Consider the following 20,497-nt stretch of genomic DNA (forward strand, 5'->3'; position numbering starts at 1 on the left):
TTAGATGCATTTGTGCATCAGGATGGTTCATAAACAGAACCACAAATAATACAATAAGTAACAAGTAATATTCATTTTTTTTTTTTATAAAATATTTGTTTTTGTTTTCTTCTGAGCCTATTAAAAACCCAAATTGAATAGAAAATCACATTTCTTCCGTTATCAAATGAACTCCAAAAACAAAACTCAAATTTCTATGCACTTTATGCAGCAAACTGACAAAACAATGTTGATTTGAGTCCACTGGTGTCAAACTGATTTTTATCTTCTCAACTAGGCTGAACCAGTAAACAGATACCACATAAAATAAGCTTGTCTCTTAAATGGTAACTTTAGATGCTATTTTACTTTTTAAATGTATTTATCCTCAATTTTCTTCTAAGATTATACCTGTTGATCACTTATCAGAGGTTTCTACAGCTTCACTCTCATGGTATGATTTTGATAAGAACGGAATTTTCCTTTCAGTAACTTGCTTCGTTTTTACTGCATCACAGATCTATTGGCTACTAGCAATACGCTGGCTGCTGTATCAGGGTTTCATGCTGAATACTGGACATTCTGATATATGATAAATGTCTTTCATAATAAATGATGCCATCAGAGTTTAATCACAACACAAGAGGCTGCAACACACTGGATGTGCTGCATCGGAATTACATTGGCATTTCCTTAGCGGGGAGGATCTAAAGAAAGGATGTCGTTAATTGTTTTATGGGAAGTGTAAGATCCAGTGCTAAACACACGAAGGGGCTTAAAGGCTGGCAAAGCTTCGGGTCTGAGAAGTGTTTCGACCCTGGATTCATCAAAACCCGTTTAAGTAATTGAAGAGAAAAGCTCAGCTCAGGAAATCAACTTCTTGTTGTGACGCGTTTCTTTACAGTTTCAGAGATAAACTGTATTCTCAGACTGAATAAAGAGTGTCAATTCGATGACTAAAAGTGTTTGATTTGTGACTGAGTGGTGGCGTGCACGATCCCATCTGAGTGTCTGACTCTGTGTGTGTGTGTGTGTGTGTGTGTGTGTGTGTGTGTGTGTGTGTGTGTGTGTGTGTGTGTGTGTGTGTGTGTGTTTGTCTGAGCGAGTTTCACAGCGTAAACCTCTCCTGGGGGACTTCCGCTGCTGCTGTTATTCTTTGCAGTGAGATGGAAAGCTTTTCTCAACATCTGCTCAACATATCATCATGGCAAAATAGAGAGCGCAGGATTCTGGGCTGAAACTTTCCATTGGAAGGATCCTGCGGATTTCATTTTATAGGACTTTTGCCTCCTTTGGTATGTGTCGCGTCAGATGAGAAAAACTTCAAATTTGCCAAGAACCCATTAGTTTATTGACATTTTTGAAACTATGAAGGGAAAAGTAGATGCAAGAAACTCTTGCATCTATGTGATGGGAACTCAGCTCATTAAACTGCCATGCAAAGCTGAGGGCAGTTAAGCAGCAGATGCGTTATATCAGATTATAACAGATGGTAAATGTGGTTAGTCTCTTCATTTAACACCATTCCATCCATTTTAGTGTAGCTCATCATGCTATCCAACAAAAATGAATGAATGAGGCCGCTTTTCCCGTTGGATTGGGTTGCGTCGAGGTAAGGCCACGTTTATGCAACAATGTTTTCAGGTGAAAACACAAAACTGTCATTGTGTTTTGGGGTCCATTTACATTCTGAGCCAATGACAAAGCGCATTTTTGGAAATGGCCCAACAAGGTGGAACTTTTTGAAAATGCTAAGACTATGTCGTTGTGTAAACAGAGGAAAACGCAACTTCTCAGAAAACATTCGGGCTCCAATTCCTTTTAGATGGCGCATATATATATTTATATATATATATATAGAGAGAGAGAGAGAGAGAGAGAGAGAGAGAGAGAGAGAGAGAGAGAGAGAGAGAGAGAGAGAGAGAGAGTTGACAGTCATGTAATAACAATCCAACATGGTCATCAATCCATATGAATGTCCGTGTACTCCCATTGTTTAAGTTTATAACGCATTGTCCTCTTGTGTGGGGATTTATTACAAAAACAACCATCAGCAACCTCTACTGGCCCTACAGGACAACTACATCATAGTTCACTGTTCGGCATTTTTCTGAAATAAGAATGCATAAATATTACGTTTCCTCTTGAAACATTGTTGTGTAAACGGGGCCTGAAACTTGCTTGCTTCTTCTCTGCAAATTCCTTTCCATGAGTCGGAGAGTTTGAGTTCTCTGGGCTCCGCCCACAGTTCCTAAACGTGAGCCGTCTTGGTGAAAGACCAAGCTGAGGTGTAAGAAGATGAGGTACATACAGCAGTTCATCCCTCCCCCACCTCTTTTTCCACTCACCCCCTCTGTTTGCCTCAATTGCCCCAAACTACTCACCATCAAGTCTTTCTTCCCCCACTTCTCTCACTTCTCCTTGACCGCAAAAGCACAGACTCATCTTTCATTCTTCTCTCTCTCTCTCTGTCCTCTTTTCTCTCTTAACCTGCTGACCCCATTTCTTTCCCCTCTATTTGTCTCCCTCAATCCTTGGAAACCTTTCACTCCACCCTCTTCCATGCCCCTTCCACTTTCCCATGACAGAACCAAGGGCAGGAATCAAATGACCAGCTCCTCTCCCTTCACCTGGTCTCCGAGCCTGAGCTGTGAAAGAAAGCTTTGTCCCCCGAACCCCCTTCATCGCCTCCGGAGGTATGTCCTGTGTTGTCCATACAGGAAAGGACTTTTGGTCAGACTGGAATTTTTGGGGGCCCATGGGAAAATGTGAGTGAGTTAGAACCTCACTTTCCCTCTGACATCTCCTCCCACAGAGAGAGTTACGTCATGAAGGTGTTATCCTCTAGCCAGTTCCTTTGAAAGCGGTTTCAGTAACTACTTTGATACTGACAAGCCGGGGGCAGTTTACTGGGAGGGATGGGCGGGATTTACCCCCTCTGGTCTACACATTCCCTCTTCTGTTCAGTCATTTTTCCTGCAGTGAGGCATCATCAGCACACCAGACAAAACACATCGAAACAGCCATATTTAGTACATTTCTCTATGTCTGAGACAGACAGTCTCCTCTGTCCAGTTACGAGTTAGTGATCACCTTTTTTTTTTTTTTTTTTTTTTTTTTTTTTTTCTGCTAGTTTTTCTGTTAGTGATCACCTGAGATATTCATTTATCTTGGATATGAAAAAAAATGTCAAGACACAAAAGAGAAAACGACTACGAGTGACTGTTTCATACACTCACCGAGCCTAGTAAGTCATATTTAGTGTACTTAAGATAAACACTAAGGATGAGAGTACTCAATAATAAATAAATACATCTATGAAGGATGATTGAAGGCTTATTACCAAACTTGTGTGATTTTGCTTCGCTTTACACCACCTTGCAAGAGATTTTGTGTGCTCCGTTCACACAATCTTTCCAAACAAAAACGGACATTTTCCGTAGCTTTTTGGGTGTCAGTTCACGCTCAGAGCCACTGAACACGTGACTTTTTGAAAACGACTTCCAAAGTGGAACTTTTTGAAAATGCTCCGAGTCCGTCTCCATGGAAACCGGGAAAACTCAACTTTAAAAATATGTTTTTTTTTTCCAATAGTTGACCATAATAATCCAACTTTGTTGTCGGTCTCTACGAATGTCCATGTTCTCCCATTGTTAATGTTTATAGTGTATCGTTCACTCATATATGTGTGGTTTCATCATAAAACAAACAGGAGCACCCACTCGTGGCCTGACATAATAATAGGATTATATCATCAGTTGGGTAAAACTAACCTGTCTCACGACGGTGTAATCCCAGCTCACGTTCCCTATTAATGGGTGAACTATCCAAGGCTTGGTGAATTCTGCTTCACAATAATAGGAAGAGCTGATATTGAAGGATTGCTTTCTACAGTGAAAACCAAAAAACAACGCATTTTCACATGAAACGTTGTCAACACCGTTAGCATCTGGAAGGAAACTTGTGACCACCGTGAAACAACTTCCTGATAAACATTCAGGTGTTTCCTTTTTTTTAGTAATTTGTCAAAACTGAAAATTATGATTTGTGATGTTTAAAAGAAAATAAAAGTTTGCTAAAAGACGAAGACATGTAAATATGTTTACATTGTGACTTTACTCTGAAAAAGCCTATCTGTAGTGTTATTTTATCAGAAACACATGAAAGTATCTGTAGATGTATCTTTGACGCACGGCAACAGAGAACAATGCGACGGCTATGAACGAGGCCCCAAAATCTCCTCCGGAAAATCTGATGTTCCTCCCCGTAGTCCTTATGTGTCAACACTCACAGCCTGGCCCGAGATGAGTTATTAGTGTGTGTTTCCACCACAAACGTGTCGGTGTCTGTGACCCGCAGACTCACCGGGGGGAGTGACCCGGAACGAAACTCAGTAAGGCAGGTCAGATGTCTGCTTGACGCGCTCGGCGGGAGGCGGCGGGAGTCGGGCCGGAGACTGAACAAGTGGGGCGAAAGCATAAGGAGCCAAACCTTATTTCCTAAAACTCCAGTGTGCCACCGACTGCCTTTTTTTTTTCATCCCGAGCATCTGCTGTGTCATTAATGAATGGAGATATATATCTATTTTTTTTATTAAGCGCTGAGCGGTTTGCACAAGTTATTCCCGTGGAAATATGAAACAATCTCATACAGTCATCGAGTTTGATTCATACAAAACAAGTAGTTGATGATAGTTTCTGTGCTACATTATAGTACTTTCTTTCGAAAAGAATAAAGTTTCTATTCAAGTAAGAAACATGTCTGTTGTTCAGGAGTGGAAATGAGTCGATAGTAGAAGTTTAAGCGCCTATAAAACAGCAAATAAATATTACAAAAGGCCTGTATGTGATGTTTCAATGGGTTTAGATGCATTTTTGAGATTATTACTCTCATTTTTGTTTCGGATTACTTGTGAGCTTTTAATGAAAAACATAAACTAAATAGAGAAACACATTTTGCCAGGTATCAAATGAGCTCCAAAAACACAAACCCAGACATATCTATTCACTTTATGCAACAAATGGTGACAAAGCAATGTTAATTGTCGTCCACTGGTGCCAAAATGATTTCATCTCAATTGGAGTGAAACAGTACAATGATGCCACATGACCATTTTTGTACAAAGTTTCCCAAAATTCCCAACTTCTAATGCATTTATCCTTGATGCTCTTAGGAGAGTCTATCCGCCTGTCAGAATAAAGGATTTCTGCAGCTTCACACTCATGGTATCGCTTTGAGTGCCTCTATGGCACATGTTAAACACGTTTAGAAAACACAAAAGTTTTGGCATTGCCGTGCACCCATGAAACACAAGTTTTGATGCAAATGAACTTCCACACATCACGACAATGTGATGCCGGCTCTGTACTGATCAGCAAACACCTCGCTGGTATACACACGGTAACATACTGTAGTCAAGAAAGTCTGGATTAAATCCAGCGAAATGGCACAACACTGGCATCTACTGTTGTTTAAGTGCAACTACAGTTCCATCGTGGGGTTGATGTGGCAAAGCATTGTGGGTAATTCCTTCACTGCAATGAGGGAATTACTGCAGGTAACGTGGCTGAAACGCCTGTGAAACTATACACTTAAAAATGCACATACTGATTGAAATAATGAAAACTACTGTACCAAAGTTATTGTTTGTACTTTTGTCTTTATTTTTGTTATGTTTTCGTGAAGTTTAGCCTTTGTTTTTGTTGAGTTTTATCACTTTCAAATGAGGTAGCTGACTGTTAGTACTGTGCTGTCTACAGGCTGCTGTATCTGCCGTTACCACAAGAAGCCATTATTCCCTTTCAATTGTATTTGTCCAGGTATGTTGCACTGTGCCATATGATTATTGAAGTTCATAAAATAAAACAGTTTTACTGCTCTGCGCTGTATCGTATTGGAGCTCTTTTGATGTCTGCAGTGTGTCTTCCTGCCTGGCAAGCTAAGATATTCTTCTTTGAGGTTGCATCCATATTTCTGGTATTTTGTTAGTCTGTAATTTGATTCGAGACGGAGACTGAAAGGCCAGGACCCTATTGTATTTGTAATGTTTCTTATTATAATTGTTTTTTCCTCATTTTTTTTCGGCTCTCTCTCCTGCGCTTTCCCCTGCACCAACTCTCCTTCTTCTCTCTCCTTCCCCTCTCTCTCCTGCCTCTCTGTCTGCTCACTCTCATACCTCTCTGCTCTCTCTCCTGCCTCTCCTTCAGCTTTTTCACCTGCATCGCCTTCTCCCTCTCTCTCTCCTTCCTCAATCTCTCCTGCTTCTCTCTCTCGTGCCTCTCCGTCCGCTCTCTCTCCTGCCTCTCCCTCTCTCCATTCTCTGTCTATCCATCCTCTCTTTCTCCTCCCTCCCTCCCTCCATCCTCTTTCGCCTTCCTCTCCATCCTCTCTCTCACCTTCAACTCCTTCCACTCTCTCTCTTGCATCTCCCTCTCCCTCCTCTCTCTTTCCTCACTCTCCTTCCGCTCTCGCTCCTGCATCTCCCTCTCTCTTTCTTCCCTCTCTCCTGCCCCTCTGTCTGCTCTCTCATACCTCTTTCCCCTTGTTGGGATTTATGGTTGGTTATTAGCATTAAATTAATGTAAGTAATAGATTACTGAAAGTAATAAATCACTGGAAGTAATTTATGAAAAATTGAAATTATTAATGGAAGTAAACTGTCATTTACTCATTAACAACTCCCAAAGCAATTGCATAATTACTTTAAAAACAAAAAAATTAATAAATTATCAAAAATTATTTATTAATAAAAAAAAGTATTAATCTGCATAAATTTCTTATTTATGTATTAATAATAAATCGGGGCACCACCAGATAAACTGGAAATAGCTAATACCATAATATCAGTCTCGTTTGTAAAAAGGTTATTTAAGATAGTTAATATTTCTGCATAAAATATAACAATCTTAAATAGAATGGAAGGTGTGAGATCCGAGCACAGACTGTTACAAACCAGTGAATTGTCAACAATAAATACACAATAATCAGTCTACCGAGGGCGTAACGAACGGGCGGTTCCGTTGGCCCGGTTCTGAGTCCTAAGTGGAGGTCGGGACCTGCAGTTAGGACTCCTGTGACTGAGGCAGATCTGCTCTTGCAGCAGGTTACATGCAGAAGTGTGAGCTTATCTCGATCAGATAAGGGGGGGGAGCAGGGCTGCGAGGAGATCCGGGTTAGTGGAGAAAGGGGGAGAATGAGAGAGGATAAAGACAAGAGAAAGACAGAGAATTCTGCGAGGCTCGGTTCTGAACCCTGGTTCCTCCACACAGAGCTCCCAGTGGGCCTGGAGCTCACTTGGACCTCTGGTTCTGAGGTGGAAAACCAGAGTCCAGGACTTGGTTGGTGCGGCCTTCTGAGCGGCACATTGAAACACATTACATTTTCAACAGAACATCATTCTAACTATTCTCTGCCCAGACAAAAGCTCTCACCCTTCTTGGTTTGGTTCTGGACAGCACCGTCCGTGGTGCTGTTGGTTCTGGGAGGCTGTGGTAACTGGTTGTTACTGGGTCTGAATTCAGCATCCTGAATTCAGAGGCCTGGCTCCAGCTGCAGCAGTGGACTGCAAGGCAGTTGAAGGAGGAGAGGAGAAGAGGAGACGAAGGCTCTGGTCTCCAGAATCCCCCAAAAAGGCAAAAATAGAGGAAACAGAAGATGTAGTCCGAACTGGGTCCTGCTCGTCCAGCGGGCTGGTGTTGGTTCTGTCTCTTTGTTTCTGCTTGGTGCTCTCTAATACCATCCTGATGAGGGAAAGAGATGTCTCTCCCTCGATGGTCAGATTGAAAAGCAGAGAGATTTGGTAGAAAGTTGGTCTCACCAACTTCAGTTTTGGACCCCTGTGGTGTTCGGGTCGGATTCAAGCATCCTCATTGGCCACTTCCGGGGTCTGGCTCGCTCCCCTGCTGTTTTATGGCCTATCCATTGTTGCTGGTGTTTTCCTTTCGGGGGAGAAACTTGGAGGAGTTCAACTGGAATCTGCAGCCCCAACACCCTCTATCCCACCTCTCCTGTGCTTTCGCCTGCATCTACTCTTTTTCCTCTCTCTCCTTCCTCAATCTCTCCTGCCGCTCTGTCTGCTCTCTCTTACCTCTCTGCTCTCTCTCCTGCCTCTCCTTCTGCTCTTTCACCTGCATCACGTTCTCCCTCTTCTTCCTCTCTTTCTCCTTCCTCTCTCTCTCTTTCCTCTCTCTTTCCTTCCTCAATCTCTCCTGTCTCTCTCTCTCGAGCCTTTCCTTCTGCTCTCTTTCCTGCCTCTCTCTCTCTCTCTCCATTCTCTGTCCATCCATCCTCTTTTTCTCCTTCATCTTTCTTTCCTCCCTCTCTTCCTCCATCCTCTCTCTCGCCAACCTCTCCATCTTCTCTCTCTCCTTCCTCACCAATCTCTCTCTTGTCTTCAACTCATTTCTCTCTTTGTCCAGAAACTCCTTCCTCTCTCTCTTCTGCCTCTCCTTCCTTTCTCTGTCCTCTTTCTCTCTCTTCTCTGCTTCTGCCTTCTCCAAATTTCTTTCCTGCCTCACCATCCTCGCTCTTTCCTGCTTCTCCTCTCTCTCTCTCTCCTGCCTCTTCTCCCTCTCTCTCTCCTGCTTCTCCTGCATCTTTCTCTCCTTCTCCTCTCTCTCCTCCATCTCTCTCTCGTGCTTCTCTTTCCTTTCTCTCTCCTGCCTCGCTCTCTCCATCCTCTCTTTCTCCAGTCTCTTTGCGATCTCTTGTCTGGCTTTTGCCTCTGCTTTTTTCATCTGAGCCTTCTTTTTTTCTAGAAGAACCTGGATGTCTCCATTTGCCCCAATTGTGTTATCCCTCTTTTGCACGCCCCGCCCATCTTTCTCCTGCTGCTTCTCCTCTTCAACTCTTTGGGGCTGCTCATGCAGTTCTCTGTCTGCAACCAGCTTCTTGTTTTCAACACACGATTCCTTCCAGGTATCTCCTCCTTGGCCTTGCTTAGATGAACCAATGTTCTTTATTTGCTCTTCTGGTTCAGCTTGCATCCTGTCCATGACTGCAGCCTCCAGCTGTAGGTCTGATGGCGTCTTAACCCGCCTCTCGACGACCTGTACCTGATTGGATTCTCTTTCTTTGTTATTATTTTGGGTTTTGAGGTTTGTGACCTCAGTCTCTGTGGTTTTTTGTGCCTGTTTCAGGGTTGTGACCTCTGAACAGAGCTGGCTGGGTTTCTGCTCATAGTCAGGCTGCAAGGCAACTTTCTCTTCAGCTGCTTCCTCCAGCTTAGTGAGCAACATATTATCCCGGTCAGCAATGAATCTCTCCATGTTGGTCATCATGGTTGTTAACTCGTCATTCTTTTTCTGGAGTTCCTTTTTGAGATGGGCATATTCGGCCTCTTTAAGGTCCAAAGCATTTGTGAAGGTGTCCACAAGCAAATGGAGATAGCTACCTTTGGTCTCACAGTTGGCTACTGGCTCTTTGGCCTGGTCTAAACCATTGCACCAGACCTGCTGCAGCTCACTGACTTGGTTGCACTTCTCATGCAAGTTCCTGTCAGCTTTTTTGTTTATTTCACTGAGACAATTTTTCAAGGTTTGAACCTCATCCTCCTTGTCCCTCAGCAGTTGGTCCTTATGACGGAGCTCAGAGTTCAGCTGTTCTTGATCGTACTCCAGAGCTCTGACCTGGCTGCCCAAATCCTCTGTTTCTTTCAGCAGTTTCTTCACTTGCGACTCCATTCTGCAGTAGCGCAGACAGATCTCTTGGATTGTCGCAACCTTCCCTTCATCGGTCCTGTGACTATGACTCGGAGCCATTTCTCTGTTCCGTACCATTCGTGTCCGGAATCTTTGTTGTCTCTGTGTGCTTGCCATTTCTTTCGCAAAATAATGTAACAGTGCTTGAGTTTTAGATTGCACAGGAGATACTAGGTTTATCGGTAGCTCCTATACAGTTCGTTTGACAATCGAGAAAGATTTGAGGTGATGGAGCTTGTTGAGGCAGTCCTATATGACATCAAAGCCATGAGTGGTTCTTATGGCATCATGACATCCAAGGGATGAAAAGTGATGATGTTGCCATGGGTTACGGGTAGCATGGCAACTGCAGGATACTTTTTTCCCTCTTTCTGTATTTTGACATTAAATGGAATCATTCATATGTACAGTAATATCTCGTATTTCTGTGTTTTAGAAATGGTTGAGAGGTCAAAAAGGGCATAGTCTTTATTTCTTTCCCAGAAATAGGCAGCTGAATTGTTCTTTTCAGTCCAACATGATATCAATAGGAGCAGAGTAGAAATTGTGATTTACTTCAAAAGATATCCCTCCTCAGGTCAAGGACCCTCTTCCTTCATCTGCACGATGCTCATCTGTGTATCATCTTCACGACAGCAGAAGCAGTACAATTTTGACATTTTTGAAACGAGGGTTAATTCTGGGAGACCTGAAAATTGGCCTGTATTTACAACAGGCCTTCCTGATGAAAATGTTATCAAAAATCTCCCGCAAAAGTCATGGACCGTGGCCATGACCGTCTGCTGAAAATCTGATGGTTCGCCATGAAACAGGAAGTGATGAATAACTCTGCTCTGCATGCTTGAATGGGCCTGAAACTTTACATGTGTGATCACAGGCTTGCCCTGATGAATTCCACAGATCAATATACAGTCAAAACAAGAGCGCCACCTGGTGGATGGACAGGAAGTGCTGCATAACCAGTGTGTACATGTTCCACTAAAACTTTACATGTATGATCACAGATCATCTCATCCACAGGCCAAATACCATGTCAGTCACAGGGCCAGGTGGGGTACATGCTTCTAATCGCTGACTAGCAGGAATGTGAGGACCGGTCCAACCCTGCATGCAACTTTAATTTTATTATTAAGGCCTGAGCACGAAAGGCCAGGACCCTATTGTATGTAATGTTTCTTCTTCTTGTTATTTTTTTTCTTTGACTCCTGACGCTACTTTGAGCCCAATTTGACACGCTCATCAAGACTGATGAAAAATTTAAGGAAATGTAAAAAATGTACCCCCAGTTCGCCAAAATCGGCTCTCTAGCGCCACCTAGAAACACGAAAACGGCCACCGCGGCCCATAGGAATGTCATAGAGAGATCAAACCAAAATTCAATTGTTCGTCTCATCAAGACATAAAAAAAGTCACACGCCGATACCCCTGTCCTAAATTCAACAGGAAGTCTGCAATTTGCCTTTCAAAGCAAGATTTTCACCCAAAAAAAGGCCCTCACGCAAATGCTATTTCATCTGAGGGAGAATAGATTTGACCCCCAGAGTGCCAAAATGTGCTCTCTAGTGCCACATAGAAACACTAAAACGGCCGCCTAGAAACACTAAAAACAGATCAGAGATCTTCCCTTCTTCAGTCCTGTCATCAAAAAACATAGCTGCTTTAAAAGCATCAATATAAACACATCTCTGACATCTTGGTGGGAATTTCTTAAAATTAATGGATCTTCACTCATCCCCTGCAAACTCACATCCATCTGGAACAATCCTGACATCCTGAAAAGAAAGAAACCAATAAACTTCCCAAGATGGCAAAATAAAGGAATAAGAAACTTAGAACAACTACTCTCCAATAACTCTTTTATTCTATTTAATGACCTAATAGAAACATATGGTATCCGTCAAAACAACTATCTGGAATATCTTCAGCTTAAGTCAATAATACAAACTAAGTTCAAACTAAAACAGATTGACCTGAACTTACCTCAGATAGTGACAAACCTCCTGAAGATCTCATCACTAAAACCACTTTCTGAAATTATCTCAATCTTGTCAGGTTCAAATATCTCAATATCCCTTCCCACCTTCAAATGGGAAGAAGATCTCAACATTAACAGAGACCCAACGTTTTGGTCACAAATCTGTACAAACACATTCAAAATGAGCAAAAACACCAATATACAGCTCATACAATACAAGGTCTTTCACAGAGTTTATTACACAGGTCAAAGGATGTTCAAGATGGGTCTCACTTCCACTAACATATGTTCAAACTGCACAGGTGATCTCCCCGATACCTATTTACACGCACTTTGGCTGTGTACACCAGTTCAAATGTTCTGGCAAAAGATTTTCTCTGGGCTGGGGGGGGTCCCTCTGGGTGAGGTAGGGGGGCTGAGCTGTCGGGCCTCGGCTGGGCTGTTTGGCTGGGGTCGGCGGGTGTGGGGCTTCGGGGCCCTGGGGGTGTGGTGCCTTCCCCTCCCTGGTGGGGATGCCCGCTGCGGCGCCGGGGGTGGGTCCTCCCTCTGGCCCCCTCCTCCGGTGGGGCAGGCTGGCCCCTGCCGCCACGCTCCGGGTCTGCCTCACTCATGGATCTCGGGGGGTGAGGGACGGTGGGACTCCTGGTTCTGGATGGACAGCCGACTGAGAGTGACCTCCAGGGCCAGAAACATGGGAGGTGTGTGTGTGTGTGTGTGTGTGTGTGTGTGTGTGTGTGTGTGAAAAAAAAGAAACACTAAAACGGCCACCACGGCCTGTAGGAATGTCACAGAGAGATCAAACCAAAACTCAATTGTTCATCTCATCAACCCCTAAAAATCATTTGCTGATACCCCTGACTTAAATCCAACAGGAAGTCCGCAATTTGCCTTTCAAAATAAAATTCGCAAACGCTATCGCTTCTGAGGGCAAATATCGTATCGGATTCAAAATGCGAGCAAATGACAGAGGAGATGCTCCAGCTCAAAAATTCAGCTCAACTTTTTGACTAGTCGAGTGGTTTCATTTTTATTAGCCGTCAAAGCTCAGAACAGCAGTTAATGTCATTAATCATCTTTTCTGAAGTAGGCCTGCAGGATGCAACTTTAATGAACAACAAATATAATACAGAGACTATCTTCCAGGTACTGCCATTAATGACCATAATATATCTCTGCACACATCCATAATCTAGCAAGCAGTATCACAGTCAAAATCTTAATTCATAATTCTCAGGAGTCATGTCATCGTCCACAAAACTGCAAAGAAACAACTTAGATTATAGGGTTGGTAAGCTTCCAATTTAGGAGTGATTTTACAAATATTGTTTGGAAGGTAGGTTAAAATATGGAATGAATCAGATATTACATGTAAAGACAAAATCAAGTTTTATCTATATCTATCTCTCTAGAACTGAGTGTGTAGACTTAAACAGTAAATAGCCATGGATGGAAATACTGTTAAAGTACAAGTAGTGCAAAGTTGTTTTTTAGTGCTATTTTTTCAAAAATTTTAGTAAAATGCAAAAATTAATGGAAAATATCAGTTATTTATTCAGTATCTTTACTATTTTTGTCATTTTATCCTCAAAAAGAAAAATAAAGCCAGCGGTTTGTCCCTCTTTAATGTGACCTGCAGGTGGTGACCCTTCACCTTTACCCACATCACTAAGGACACTTTGAGGCCCATCCTGGGAAAATGCTGGTGTTTTGTCAGGGTTGGTTTAGTTAACCTTGTTTATATAACTTGTTTGTTTTTTCCCCCTTACCGATAGAACTTAACTCATATGTGTTGGTTGAAGCCGTCGCACAATATATGTTAACACTGTAATAGTCACCTAAAGGAGGTTTTATAACAACCATTGATCCAAATAGTATGCACACTGATGCAAAACAAGGTCCAATGTTTAAAAAAAAGAAAAGAAAAAGTTGGGATTGTGGAACTGATATGACATAATCATAATTCTTTCGTTTGTTTTTAATAAAAGCAAATCTGATAGATTTAAGTGAATAAGACCAATAATCAGTTTAAAGTCTGAGAATTATTTTCTAATATTAACAGGCAGCCCAAGCAGAGATGTGTGCTTTTCTTTACGATCTGGCACAATGTTCTTTTGAGGGATACCAGAGTGAAGAGCGAAAAAAAGTCATTTTGCCATACAACAAAATCAAGAAAGAACAAATCCATGATATGCCACTAAAATATTCCCAAACAAATCATTAAAAAATGACAACTGCAATTATTTATCTTGAATTTACCCCAAATCCTGTGTAGTCAAAGAGTTTTTTCTGACTCCTGTTCCAAAAATGTAAAATCTGTGAACAGATGAAATCACTTTAAAATGATAAGAGCAATAAAACCCTTTGTCATCTTGTTATTTCAAAGTGTATTATATGAAATTTAAGTCACACATCTGTTGCACACTGAGTGGCAGTGTTGAGGCTCTTTGCGGGTCTTTCACATAGCTCAGGTTGTTTTAGCAGGCTGGCTATAGGTGCAATTCTGCAGTGAGCATCAGTAAGATTACAGAATCTGCCAAGAATTATTTATAAAACAGAGTCCTGCAAGTGCTGATCCATTCACTGCACTTCATAAAAGAATGTGCAAGTATATGTGTGTGTAGTTCTGAAACAAATAATACAACAAGCCATGCATATGCGAGACGTAATAATGAAACACAACAGACTAACACCAATAATAATCAACTTTTAACTGGTCTATCAAAAATCAGTCAACAATTAGCATTTACCTGTTATCTTAAACAAATGATCACACATAGAGAAGCTATGTAACGAACATCCGATACGCCAGAACTGTATCTTCATCAGTAACATCACACATGTTGAAAGGGAAAAATTACAAAGAGCTCAAGTTATAGGTATTCAAACAAAAACAGCCGCAATCAAGTTACCTCTTGTAAAACTACGAAGTGAACGTCATTGACACGGCAAACATGAACTTATATTTCGCTGGACGCACACGCAACCTAATCTTGGATCAACTGATTTTGTTTGATGGACAGACTCGATACTTTCCCTTGTGGCTTGAACAAGGCGTCAGAGCTGCAGCTTTATCAAACACTGTATAGAAAAAATCTGGTGGTCAGAAACACTAAAATACAATCTTCACAACACAAACTGTAATGGACCACTGCCGAAATGGTATGAGTCTGCTTATAATTAAAACTACGATAGTGTGGCAATCAAGAGCTTCAGCCATTGTTATGCTGACCGATTCTTTGAGTGACTCAAAACACCATCTTGTGGTTTACACCTGTATCACATGAGGAAACGGGCTGCGGTCCATTGGCAAACTTTCAGATTTTGGCAGGAACACCATCAACACATCACAGAAACCTCCTACGACTATCATGTTTCTCATACTTCGGTCTTTATTTGAGTGCATATTAATTTACATTGAACTGATTTGATATTGTTGCACAGATTTTGTTAAATTATTTTAAAATGGTTTTGAGGCTAATGATGTAGCTGATCCTCTTAACTGCATCATACTGATACTCAGTGAAATACTGAACATATGAGTTCCCTGTGCTTTAGCTTCCTTGGCATATGTTTACTTTATTCTCTGCAGTATTTATTTTTAAATCTACTATCAGTATTGGTCTGGAAAGGACTGGATGCACATGTTTTGTGTTTCTTCATCTCCTACTTGAATAGGCCTAAAAGATCAATATTGCCCGTGTTTGTTTTGAATCACCTTCGGTGAGCTGTGAGAACGTAGCACCTGTTAAATCGTCCTCGTTGTTCCTCATTGGTCCGGGATGCAGGGGAAATGTGTATAAATACTAAGAGTGAGGCCAGGATTGTTGTGTTCTCTTCTAACCAGGGAAACCATGAAGTGGGTCATTCTGGTGGCACTTTTCGGGCTCGGGTTCGCCCAGCACAACCCTCACATCAAAAACGGACGCACCACCATCGTGCACCTGTTCGAGTGGCGCTGGGCCGACATCGCTGCCGAGTGCGAACGCTTCCTGGGGCCGAATGGCTTCGGCGGTGTTCAGGTGAGTATGAATGAAAAAAAAAATGAATGCAGAAGAAAATTCTGCAAATAATGACAGATGCTAGGTTAAAGTAAAATTTCTAATTAATTCAAATTACAATTGCATTGTGATCTGCATGATAGTCATTAAATTTCTCCTCTACTTGCCAGAAATGAATACAAAATGTTCTATAGCACATTACTTTAGACATAATACCTTTGAAATAATCACATTTGTGGCATTTTAAGTTTCTTGGATATGTCATAAATGATATATGTATCGGTCTACAAAAAATTTATTTTTTTATAGATCTAAGTGCATGACTTTGGCCTAAATGTTTGACTTTAGAGGCTACCAATTAAAAGAAAACAATAAATAAGCATTTAAAGAGGACTAAAGTCTAAATAGACTCATTGTGATTCCTAATTTCTTATTGAGCCCTAACACGAGGGTCAAAGGGCTGCATGTGGATCATAAGCCGTATGATACCTCAGTGTAGTATACATATAGTGCAGAAGCACAGATGCAGGGAGGAAGATGACTGAGTGGTAGAGGCAGGTGTGCTGGGTGGGGCAGACAGGACACACAGCTTAGAGAGAGACACCGAGGACCTCTGCTGGGTGGGAGAAGTTTTACAGAGAACTACCAGACTGAATAAATGAGAGGAAAAAAAGCTGGAGTGACAGCCGTTAAACTCCATTACAGTCACATGTCCATTCCAGGACTACATCTACCACTGGGAATCTTAATGCATGTCATTTGCTCCTTCCTCTAAAGTTTCCATCTTTATTGGATCCAACTGTTTAATGTTGGGTGGGTCAAATTTCCATCCATCTTAATGTAATTCATTTTAACCGTGGCAAACAAATGTTAATCCTCCTGAAAAGTCTCTGGAGGTACACCTAGTTTTTACTCTTTTTGGGAGTATCAGTGGAAAAAATAATGTCTCCTGTAATTTTATTCCCATTTGTCATCACATATTCTCCAATAGTCATCTGACGGTCTTGTTTAATATTTGCTGCAAGTAACTGAGACCACTTTTAATATTCCTCTATCTTTTCCTCAGTTGAAATAAGCTTCTTGTTTTCCGCAGATCTCGCCTCCCAATGAGCACATTGTATTAAACAGTCCCTGGAGGCCCTGGTGGCAGAGATACCAGCCAATCAGCTACAAACTGTGCTCAAGATCGGGAAGCGAGAACGAGCTGAGAAACATGATCACGAGATGCAACAACGTCGGGGTAAATTGCAATATAGACCAGACTTAATGAAAACCATCGGGCTCATTGTTCTTTTGTATTTGCAAGCGTTTTATAAATATACAGCTGTTCCAAAACAAGAAATTATTACCAGATACTTTGTCTGACATTTAACAGTATTTGCACAAACAGTTTTTATTACAACATGCACACACGCAGTGGCATTTAAGGACAAATGGAACAAAGAGCAGCGGTTTAATGAATTAATGTCTTTGTCCCATGGGTGTATTCTGTCACATTGTTAACACATTCATTTGGAGCTTTGTCATGATGTATTTCAGTTGCCCGGCCACTGATGTTACAACTAAACAATAGCTGCTCTGACACAATTTGATGACCTCAGTAGGAACTCAATGTGTTATAGATATGATGTGTCGAAACATTGTCGCACCTTCAACCCTGCTATCCAATCGCAGGTCAACATCTACGTGGATGCTGTCATCAACCACATGTGCGGAGCTGGTGGTGGAGAGGGAACCCACTCCTCATGTGGCAGCTGGTTCAGCGCCGGCAGGAAAGACTTCCCCGCTGTTCCCTTCTCCAACGCGGATTTCAATGACAACAAGTGCAGGACCGGCAGTGGAAACATCGAGAACTATGGCGACGCCAATCAGGTAATGGTGGAAACTCAAGCAGAAATCTTCAAAGAAGAGAGTGAATCAGGATGTACTGTCATATAGATGTTAAATCGCCATTTCAGGTGCGTGACTGCCGCCTGGTGGGTCTTTTGGACCTCGCCCTGGAGAAGAACTACGTCAGAGGGAAGGTGGCCGACTACTTGAACAAGCTGATCAACATGGGCGTGGCTGGATTCAGAGTGGACGCCTGTAAACACATGTGGCCCGGCGACCTGGCCGCCGTCTACGGCCGTCTGAACAACCTCAACACCAAGTGGTTTGCCGGTGGCTCCAGACCCTTCATCTTCCAGGAGGTGGGAGTCTGTAGTGTTGAATATTCCCAACAGGGAAGCTGTACAGCTAAATACAATAACAAAAACCTTATGATTTCTATCTATTCCAATTCTCACTTTAAAGACTGTTGATGGTGTTAATTATCCAAGGTTATCGATCTGGGAGGTGAGCCTATCGGATCCAGGGAGTACACCCATCTGGGAAGAGTGACAGAGTTCAAGTACGGCGCCAAACTGGGAACCATCTTCAGAAAGTGGAACGGAGAGAAGCTGTCTTACACCAAGTATGTGTGTTTCTGCTTGTCACATCATAGATTATATGACATAGTGATATTGCCCTGGACAGTAAATCTTAATTCATGGAGTCACCCAGTTGGAAAAATGGTTCAGTTTTGGAGATCTGAGTTTTAAACTGAATTTGTTTCCATGTGTCCAGGAACTGGGGAGAGGGATGGGGTTTGATGTCCAACGGCAATGCTTTCGTCTTTGTTGACAACCACGACAATCAGAGGGGACACGGTGCTGGCGGAGCGTCCATTGTCACCTTCTGGGACCCCAAGCTCCACAAGATGGCTGTGGCCTACATGCTGGCTCACCCGTACGGAGTAACCAGGGTCATGTCAAGCTTCCGCTGGAACCGAAACATCGTGAACGGAAAAGTATGGTTGTGTTGATGAGAAGCTTCGATTGTACAAGAATGGGCGTTTGCAAGAGTTTTGTTAAACTCCAACCATTGCAGGACCAGAATGACTGGATGGGACCTCCGAGCAACAGCGACGGCTCCACCAAGTCTGTTCCCATCAATGCTGACCAGACTTGCGGCGGTGGATGGGTGTGCGAGCACAGATGGCGTCAGATCAAGTGAGTCCTCAAGAAATAATACACGGCTGACATCGCATGAGGATAAAACTCACTTCTACTTTGGTTTATTGGGCATGAAAACTCTGTTTGCAGCATCAATTTTAATTTTGTGAAACCTCCCCTTTAGGAACATGGTCACGTTCCGTAATGTGGTCAATGGAGAGCCCCACACCAACTGGTGGGACAACAAGGGCAACCAGGTTGCCTTTGGGCGTGGCAGACGTGGATTCATCGTCTTCAACAACGATGACTGGTGAGGGCTTTAGCGATACTGAAGAAGTCATGTCAGCAGTTCGAATCACTTAAACAAGAAGGTTAAAGAAATAGGAACGTATCAATGTTCCAGGCTGAGCTCGAATTAATAGAGATCCTCCGACAGCAGGGGTGTCAGACACATTCTAGTTCAGAAGCCAATTGTATCTTTAGTAGCCTGAACTAGTGAAGTACTGCCATAACATCCTTTAAATTTAAACTTTAAAGTTTTTTATTGTTGTGGCGCAGAGCCTGCATCGTGAAAATGTCTATATATTTTTTTACAAAATCAAACAATTACTTCAGAAAATGACTACAATCTCACCACAAAGCAAATTTTTATGAAACCTTCTGGTGCAAAATACAGTGAAATCTCCAAAAAACTTATCTTATAGGTTAGATTATGCAAGGCTTTACACCCTCACACTGACAGCATGGCTTTGAGGCGAATTTGATTGTACTGAGCTTGCTAGCTTTCATGACAGCATCAGTGATACTGATATCTCAGCTCGAGTCACAGTGTTGTGTCACTACTCCTAAGAAATGTGCTTAAAACTCAATAATTTGTTGGACATTTTCACAATTTGCTTGGTTGATTGGCCGTATTGGAGCCTCTCGCTGGCCGGTTTTGGCCCACAGGCCTTATGTTTAACACCCCTGTCATCCAGTGTAGGTATTTGAAAATATACCTTTAGATAAATTCATGTCTGTTGTAGTTCCAAGATGATATTTCAAATACAGGTCAAACTTGAGTCAATTAAACACTTCTCTGGCTGACTGCCTCTGAAAGAAAAGAAGTCTTTGCAGATTATAGTTGGAGTGAAGCAAATACATGCTTAAACACTGTGATTAATAAGAATATTTCATTGTCTTTTTCAAAGATTTCTTCTTGAAAGTAATTTTGGTTTCTTGATTTTACTGTCTTTTTGAATCCTAAAGAAAATAACCAAACTATGAAAGCATGACCCACTCAAAATGGTGTTATATTGGTAGTTTTTAAACAAAACATTTACTTTGTTTTCACCTAAAGGAACCTGGACGTGACCCTGAACACTGGCCTGCCCGGTGGTACCTACTGCGACATCATTTCCGGCCAGAAGGAAGGAGGCAGGTGTACCGGCAAGAAGATCTCCGTCGGAGGTGACGGACGCGCCCACTTCTACATCAGCAACAGAGATGAGGACCCCTTCGTTGCTATTCATGCTAACTCCAAACTGTGATATGTGATTCAATAATCACTTAAAATAAACATCACATTTAAGGCATGCATGTCAAAGTTGTTATTTGTGTGTGTGTGTGTGTGTGTGTGTGTGTGTGTGTGTGTGTGTGTGTGTGTGTGTGTGTGTGTGTGTGTGTGTGTGTGTGTGTGTGGAATCACATCCATTGACACATAACATTTATACATTTTACTCAATATTGCACAGGTAACCTTAAATTAAGTATGTAATGCATTTTAAAAAAATCATGATATGCATCAGAATTCTCACAGAATCTCATGTAAAAATGGAAAATACACACAATCAGCAAACCATAGATTCATTTTAAATGATTTGAAATACTGAACAA

At 42.0% G+C, this 20,497-nt stretch overlaps 1 protein-coding gene across 1 annotated transcript; it reads left to right on the forward strand.

Annotated features, from left to right (window-relative positions):
* Window positions 1-1,142: 1,142 nt before the first annotated feature.
* Window positions 1,143-20,196, forward strand: LOC308115108 (alpha-amylase-like). The gene is made up of 10 exons (XM_080472457.1): window positions 1,143-1,274; window positions 15,497-15,671; window positions 16,744-16,890; window positions 17,325-17,522; window positions 17,609-17,839; window positions 17,969-18,102; window positions 18,255-18,477; window positions 18,558-18,679; window positions 18,807-18,932; window positions 19,962-20,196. The coding sequence occupies exons 2-10, from the start codon at window positions 15,504-15,506 to the stop codon at window positions 20,149-20,151; spliced, it is 1,539 nt and encodes a 512-aa protein (XP_080328583.1). The 5' UTR covers window positions 1,143-1,274; window positions 15,497-15,503; the 3' UTR covers window positions 20,152-20,196.
* The last annotated feature ends 301 nt before the right edge of the window (window positions 20,197-20,497 follow it).

Source organism: Lipophrys pholis, assembly GCF_963383615.2.
Source record: "Lipophrys pholis genome assembly, chromosome: 1".
In the NCBI taxonomy this organism is placed as follows: Eukaryota; Metazoa; Chordata; class Actinopteri; order Blenniiformes; family Blenniidae; genus Lipophrys; species Lipophrys pholis.